Source organism: Eimeria maxima, genomic scaffold, assembly GCF_000499605.1.
Source record: "Eimeria maxima Weybridge genomic scaffold, Emw_scaff1519, whole genome shotgun sequence".
In the NCBI taxonomy this organism is placed as follows: domain Eukaryota; phylum Apicomplexa; class Conoidasida; order Eucoccidiorida; family Eimeriidae; genus Eimeria; species Eimeria maxima.
Window position 1 is genome coordinate 1 of NW_013564463.1, and position 7,947 is coordinate 7,947.

The 7,947-nt window shown below is 45.6% G+C and overlaps 2 protein-coding genes across 2 annotated transcripts; one reads left to right on the top strand and one right to left on the bottom strand.

The window, feature by feature from the left end:
* Positions 1 to 926: 926 nt before the first annotated feature.
* On the bottom strand, positions 927 to 2,507 carry EMWEY_00053410 (hypothetical protein, conserved; the record flags this gene model as incomplete). The annotated part of the gene is made up of 1 exon (XM_013480008.1): positions 927 to 2,507. One exon carries the CDS (start codon positions 2,505 to 2,507, stop codon positions 927 to 929), a length of 1,581 nt encoding a protein of 526 aa, XP_013335462.1.
* A 2,859-nt stretch (positions 2,508 to 5,366) lies between these two features.
* On the top strand, positions 5,367 to 7,710 carry EMWEY_00053420 (ABC transporter, putative; the record flags this gene model as incomplete). Its single annotated transcript, XM_013480009.1, has 4 exons — positions 5,367 to 5,662; positions 6,417 to 6,503; positions 6,588 to 6,735; positions 7,275 to 7,710. Coding segments are annotated over 4 exons (967 nt in total), but the record flags the coding sequence as incomplete, so codon positions are not given.
* Between the last annotated feature and the right edge of the window lie 237 nt (positions 7,711 to 7,947).

Below are 7,947 nucleotides of genomic sequence, written 5' to 3' on the forward strand. Positions count from 1 at the left end.
CCTCTTCCCCTTCCCCTCCCCTCCCCCCCCCCATACCCTATATAATTCGAGGGCCCCCTTTGTATAGGGGGGCCCCCCTTCCTTAATTCATCTCTTAATAAGAGGCCCCTAAGTTCTATGACTTAGGGGCCCCATAACCTCTTGTAGGGGCCCCCAATTCCTTTGATGGTGGCCCCACCCCCCATCCACCCCATTTCTATTAGGGGGGGGGCCCCAAATCGATTGGGGGCCCCCCTAGCACTAATGGGGGGGCCCCTACCTTTGGGGTATAGAGGGTTTGTGGTGTATTTTGTTTCTAAAGACCCCAAAGTCTATAGAGAAAGAGACATAGGGGGGGCCCCCCATAGGGGCCCCCCCTTACAAGGAAAAGGGGCCCCTAGAGGGGCCCCCTTTCTCTCCTTCTTGAGTATTAAATCTTTCCTGCCTTCTAATATCTCCTTAAACAGTTTCGATGCCTCTTTCTTTGTTGCTGCTGCTGCTGCTGCTCTTTGTGCTGCTGCTGCTGCTGCTGCTGCTCTTTGTGCTGCTGCTGAGCACGCGCACACGTTATTACAAATAATTGCTGCTGCTGCTACAGGTGTTCTTGTTGTTGCTGCTGCTGCTGCTGCAGCAACCACCTCAACCCCACAGGAACTCGATGAGGGGGCACACAGTGTCTCTCAAGGTTTGCTGCTGCTGCTGCGAAGAGACGATCCCCACAAGAGACGATCCCAGGGAGACGATCCCAGGGAGACGATCCCGTCTCCTCGTCCCTTCACAGTGCTGTGCTGCTGTTCCCTCATTATTAGTTAAACCATTGCTTTTGTTGTCTTGCTGCAGCAGCAGCAGCAGCAGCAGCAGCAGCAGCAGCAGCAAGGGAGGTGGTGATTGAATATTGTGTGTTAAAAAATGCATTTAGGGTTGTTGAGGAAATTTATCCTCTTGTCTTACTGCTGCGGTTGCTGCTGCTGCTGCTCTTGCTGCTCTTGCTGCTCTTGCTGCTGCTGCTGCTGTCCTTGTTCTTCTTGCTGTTGCTGCTCTTGTTGCTGTTGCTGTTCTTTGTCTTGTTGTTTTTTTTCTTCCCTTTTTTCCTGTTTATTTAGTTGTGGTTGTAGGTTAGTACCTTGCTGATGTTGCTGCTGCTGCTGCTGCTGCATTATGATTTGCTGCTGCATTTGCTGCTGCTGCAGTTGTCTTGCTTGCTGCACCTGTCTCCTTAATAAATTAAATTTATTAGTTAATTTATTCATAAATAAACGGCTATCTTTTATGTCTTTGTTCCTCTTACTAAATGTTTGCATTATATCTGCATGCGCTAAAGCCCCAAACATTCCTCTCCCTCTTGCTAAGAAACGTCGGGTCCATAGACTCACAGGTGCAGCAGCAGCAGCAGCAGCAGCAGCATCAGCAGCAGCAGCACCACCACCACCACCAGCAGCACCAGCAGCAGGAGAAGGAGTGGCAGCAGCACCCTCTTTTGGGGCCCCTGGAGATACTACCTCCGTTGCAGGAGGCCCCATGGGGGGCCCCTCTGGTACCCTTTCTGCAGCTGGCTCCTGCTCCGGTTCAGCTGCTGCTGCTGCTGCTGCTGGTCCTGTAGCTGTCTCCGTAGGGAGGAAGGGGGCCCCAGTTGCTTGGGGGGGCCCTGTTGGTGGTGCTGGTGCTGCAGCAGCAGCAGCAGCAGGTTCTGTCTCTTCTGCTGCTGTCTCCTCTTGCTCTCCTTGAGGTGTCTCCTCAATACCCTCTCCTTGTGTCTCCTCTATACCTTGTGGTGCTGCTGCTGCTGCTGCTGCTTCTCCTGCTGCTGCTGCACCTTCTTTTGTTTCTTCTGCTGCAGCACCTTCTTCTGCTGCTGCACCTTCTTCTGCTGCAGCGCCTTCTCCTGCTTCTGCTGCTGCACCTTCTTCTGCTGCAGCACCTTCTCCTGCTTCTGCTGCTGCAGCACCTTCTGCTGCTTCTCCTGCTGCAGTTGCTGCAGCAGGTCCCTCTGATTCAGGTGTCTCCTCTTCTGTTAATACACCAGACAATGCCTCTATATCTGTCTCTTCTTTATTTGCTTCTCCTGCTGCTGGTTGTGCTGCTGCTGCTGCTGCTGCTGCGGAAGCATTTGCTGCTGTATTGTCTCCTTCTTCTCCCTCTCCTCCTCCTCCTCCTCCTGCTGCTGCTGCTGCTGAATCTTCTGTCTCCCCTATACTGTCTCCTCCTTCTGTATCCCCTATACTGTCTCCTTCCTCTGTCTCTCCCCCTAATGTGTCTCCTTTTGTCTCCTTTTCTTCTTCTTCTTCCTGCTGCTGCTGCATTAGACTTATCCTGTCCCCGTTGCTCCTATGCTGCAGCAGCAGCTCTTCTGGGTCCTCTTGGGGGCCCCCTTGGGACCCCCTTAGGGCCCCCCCTACTAGGGGACCCTCTACGGGGGCCCCTAGATGGGCCCCCGTAGATGAAGGAGACAGCCGACGGAGTGCTGCTGCTGCTGGGGGCCCCCAGAGTGCTGCAGCAGCAGCAAAGAAGAAGAGAGGGGCCCTCATCATTGTCTGCTGTATGCCTGATTGGCAGCAAACACAGTAGTTTGCTGCTGGTGCTGCTGCTGCAGCTACTGCTGCAGCTGTTGTACCGCTGTAGCGGCTACGGTTCTGCTGCTGCTGCTGCAGCCGCTGCTGCTGCTGCTGCTGCTGCTGCTGATTATAATGATAATAATGATAAAGATGTGTCTTAAGATTAAAAAGAAGAAGAAAAAGAAGAAAAAAAGAGACAAACAACAAAAGGAGACACAGAAGGTCGCAGGGACTGCTGCCTACTGTATCGGCAGCTGCAGCAGCAGCAGCAGCAGCAGCAGCAAAGGGATAGCAATTAAGAGAAAAAAAGAAGAAAAAAAGAGAAAAATATGTTATATATAATTAAATATAATATAATAAAACATTAAAAAAGGGCTGTAATAGCAGCAGCAGCAGCAACAGCAACAAATAAATATACAATAAAAAGGGTTTTTTTTGTTTATTTTTATTTATTTATTAATTAATAAATAAAGAATAAATAAAATAAATAAATAAATAAATAAATAAATAAAATAAATAAACAAATAAAATAATTCTTCTTAATACCTCTGCATACACCCCAACAGCAGCAGAGTCACTCACTCGAAGCAAACTGATGCTCCCCAGACACCACAACTGCAGCAGCAGCAGCAGCAGCAGCTGCTGCTGCTGCTGCAGTAATTGTTGTTGCTGCTGCTGCTGTATTTGAGAGATTTGTGTGTATTTGTATTGCAAATCCTTTTCGGGTGTCTCCTCCTCATTACGTGCTGTGCTGCTGCTGCTGCTGCTGCAACAGCAGCAATAGCAGCAGCAGCAGCGGCAGCAGCAGCGAGCTTCCAGTGTATAGACAGCTAATCATACATTGAATTGTCTCCTTATTAGGTGTCTCCTCTTTTGTCTCCTTTTATTCTTTTTTTCTTTTTTATTTTAATATAATTAAATAAAAATAATTAATTAATTAATTAATTAATTAATTAATTAATTAATTAATTAATTAATTAATTAATTAATTAATTAATTAATAAGGAGACAATTAAGGATAAGGAGACACCAAAGAAAAAGGAGACAATTAAGGAAAAGGAGACAAATAAAAAGGAGACAATTAGTTGACTCTCTTTATACACCCTAATTCTCTACAAGGTGCTGCTGCTGCAGCTCCTGCAGCAGCAGCAGCAGCAATAGGTGCTGCTGCTGCTGCTGCTGCTGCTGCTGTCATACACAGGACAAGACACACAGCATAGAGGCAAAGACAAGAGGGGTAGCTATGGCTAGCTAGCTATAGCTAGCTAGCTAGCTATAGCTAGCCAAGGAGACAAGCAGCAAGAAGGAGACACTTAGGTGTCTCCTTACCTATTGCTGAGGCAGCCACCTATAGGTACCACCAGCTAGCTGTAGCTACTGCTGCTGCAGCTAGCTGCTGCAGCTAGCTGCTGCAGCTAGCTGCTGTAGCTACTGCTGCTGTAGCTAGCTGCAGCAGGCAGCAGCTGGTTAGCTAGCTAGCTAGATAGATAGATAAATCTACAGGGGTGTGTTTCTTGTTTCCTGTAATAGTCAATAGACTATTCGTGTCTTAGTTGCTGCTGCAGCAACTGCAGCAGCAGCAGGAACTGCAGCAGCAGCAGCAGGTGTTGCAACTGCCCAGCTCTTGTGTCTCCTTTCTTATCTCTACAGCTACCTAGCTAGCTAGCTAGCTAGCTAGTTAGACACGCAACTAGTTAGCTAGCTAGCTAGCTAGCTATGTACTGCAGCAGGATCTGTCTGTTGGTAGAGTCTGCAGCGCATGCAGCAAATAATGTTTAATTCTAGCAGCAGCATCTGCTGCTGCTGCAGCTGCTGCTACAGCTGCTGCCGCTGCAGTTGCTACTGCTGCCGCTGTAGTTGCTGCTAAATAATGTCTGTAGCTACGAACAAATACACACAAGACACCGCTGTGTAGTTGCTGCTTTTGCTGCTGCTGCTGCTGCTGCTGCTGCTTAGCTGCTGCTTCGTGCTGCTTTTCTGCTGCTTTGCTGCTGCAGCATATTGTCTATGACTAATAAAATAAATAGCAGCACAAGAACAGAAGCACATGAGACAGACCCGAAGACACTAGCAGCAGCAGCAGCAGCAGCAGCAGCAGCAGCAGCAGCAGCAGCAGTAGCGTGTGTATACACATATACCGTAGGTGTCTGCTAGTGTGTCCCTTAAGGAAATAAATAAAAAAAAAGAATAAAAAGAATTATTTATTTACTTTTATTTATTTTATTTATTTTTATTTATTGTTATTTATTTATAGGGGGCCCCCTTGGGCCCCACACAAGGGGCCCCCCTGCTCCGATGGACAGACATTCTAGCAGCAAGCTGCTGCTGTTGCTCTTGCTGCTGCTGCTGCAGATATTTTAATGTCTTTCTTTTTGTATAAATAAATAATTAATGACCTAATTTAATTAAATAATAAATATAAATAAACAAAAAATACCCTAATAAGGACCCCTGCAGCAGCAGCAGCAGCAACAGCAACAGCAGCAGCAGCAGAAGCAGAAGCAACAGAATATATACAACCATTCTTCATCTTGAGGTGTATAGGCAGCTCCAATGCCTGGTGTTCTCTCTAAATCTGGGGGCCCCCAGGGCCCCCCTGGTGGTCCTGGGGGCCCCCAAGAATGTGGAGGGGCCCCCCCTGATAGTAATTTGGAGTATGATGGTACCCTATTAGAGGGGCCCCTAGAGGGTATAAAAAAGTACCCTTTTTCTTTAATATATCCAAATAAAGGAGAAGATCCCCTTTATTATTTTTATAAGATAATAATCAATAAAAAGGCAAAAAAACGTCTTTTTCTTGGTTCTTTATCCTTAATACTATGCTCTGCATGCAATATGCTTACTCCTTATCTTTTGGGGCTTTGTCTTGATTCTATACAACATGATGCAGGGGCATCCATAGAGGGAGGGGCCCCCTTCGGGGGCCCCTCCCTCCTAGGTGGTCTAGGAGGCCCCCTAGGTGGGGGCCCCCTTGGGGGCCCCCTAGGGGGCCTCCTAGGGGGCCTCCTAGGGGGGAGAAGGGTACGATTAATTGCTGCAGCACTAACAACATTTATTGTTGGGGCTTTGAGTAGCGCATGCAGAACACAACAATTAGAGAAGGCAGAAGAAGAAATATTAATGAGGTTAAGGTACGTATTTATTTATTTATTTATTTATTTATAAATAAATAAATAAATAATAAATAATAAATACTAATTAGGGGAGAAGAAGGAGGGGAGGGAGGATGTGTATTTGGTGCAGTCTTTGTGTCTCCTTAGCTGTCTCCTTTTATGTCTTTTTGTGTATCTCCTCCTTATTTGTCTCCTTATTTGTCTCCTTATTTGTCTCCTTATTTGTCTCCTTATTTGTCTCCTTATTGTTTGTTGTTCTTTGTTTAGGGTTTAGGGCTATTAGAATTTAAGCGTTTAGGGTTTTTAGGGTTTAGGGTTTAGGGTTTAGGGTTTTTAGGGTTTAGGGTTTAGGGTTTTTAGGGTTTTTAGGGTTTAGGGTTTAGGGTTTAGGGTTTATATGTATGTATTTATGTACAGGTTATATTTATTTTGTGGATTTATATCTAGTCCTCCTTATTGCATGCATAATTATTCATCATCTTATTTAGTATCTTTATTAGCCCAAGACAGCAAAACCCTAATTAGTGTTTATACCCAATCTATTCCTTCTTTTATTCGTTATATTAATTCATCTATAGGTGGATCTATTGCTCTTTTTCTTATTCATCCTTCTCTTGCTGCAGCAGGAATTATTACATTACCTGCTGCTGCTGCTGCTGCTATTCTTGTTGCTAAGTAAGATACACACACTCCAATAGGGTTTAGGGTTTAGGGTTTAGGGTTTTTAGTGTTTAGGGTTTAGGGTTTAGGGTTTTTAGGGTTTAGGGTTTAGGAGTTCTGTCTCGTGTAAATTAATGTACTACAAAAAGAATAAAAAAAAACAGCAGCAACAGCAGCAACAGCAGCAGCAGCAAGAGCCGTACGTCTCCTCTCTCTCCCTCTTTATCTCCTCCCCTTTTAGGGTTTAGGGTTTAGGGTTTAGGGTTTAGGGTTTGTTGTGTAGGCGATTAAAACGTGTTCGTGCTGCTCGTCAATTATTAGAGGATGAATGGACAGCAGCAGCAGCAGAACGTTTGCATGCATATGCTGCAGTGTATATACATCAGCAGCAGCAGCAAGAGATGCAGCGTGCATTTCGGGTGTCTAGGCAGGTACTGCATGCAGCAGCAGCAGCAACAGCAGCAAGTGGCTACTTAATGGCTACTCTTTCTTTTGCTGCTAATTCTTCTCTTCTTCTTCTTATGGCTACTGCTGCTAAGTTGCTCAAGGACCAAGCAGTAATTCCCTGCTGCTGTTGCTGCTGCTGTTGCTGCTGCTGTTGCTGCTGTTGCTGGTGTTGCTGCTGCTGTTGCTATTCATTATTATTGTCTCCTTTTTTCCCTATTTTTTCTTTTTTTGTCCCTTTTTTTCTCCTTTTTCTTTCTGTCTCCTTATATATTATTTACTATCTCCTTTTTGTCTCCTTTTTTGTCTCCTTTTTGTCTCCTTTTTGTCTCCTTTTTGTCTCCTTTTTGTCTCCATCCCTCCTGCACATTTGTTTTTTTTTTATGTTATTTTGTTTACTTATCTTCTTTCTTGTCTATTTTTTCTTTTTTTATGTCTTTTTTTCTCTTTTTTTTTCCTGTTTCCTTATTATATATATGTATTGTCTCCTTTTATGTCCCTCTGTCTCCTTTGTGTCTCCTTGCAGATCCGTCCTGCACATTTAGCATCTTTTTTATGTTATTCTGTGTTATTATCTGCTGGTTGTTATGGTTTATCTTCCTTGGGGGGAGAAATTGCTAAGGGAAGAGCAGCAGCAGCAAGGATATTAGATGCCCTTACTCCTGCTATTCTTTATCAGCAGCAGCAGCAGCAGCAGCAGCAGGGAGGGAAGAAGGAAGAGGAGGAGGAGAAAGAAGAGGAGAAAAAACCACTGCAGCAGCAGCAGCAGCAGCAGCAGCAGCAGCAGCAGCAGCAGCAGCAGCAGCAGCAGCAGCAGCAGCAGCGGGAGTTTTCTTTGGCGAATTTTAGAGGAGAAATAGAATTTCATAACGTAACATACCTCTATAACACCGCCACAAGCAGCAGCAGCAGCAGCAGCAGCAGCAGCAGCAGCAGCAGCATGACGAGCAACAGCAGCAATAGTATAGGAGGTATAAAGAATATATCCTTTATTATGCATGCAGGGGAGGTAGTGTGTTTATTTGGTCCCTCTGGTGGTGGCAAAACAACCATTTTTAATTTAATTACTAAACTTATTAAACCCCAACAAGGATTTATAACTGTTGATGGTAAGGCTCTGCTGCTGCTGCTGCTGCTGCTGCTGCTGCTGCTGCTGCTGCTGATGGTGCTGCTGATGGTGGTGGTGGTAGTGGGGGGGG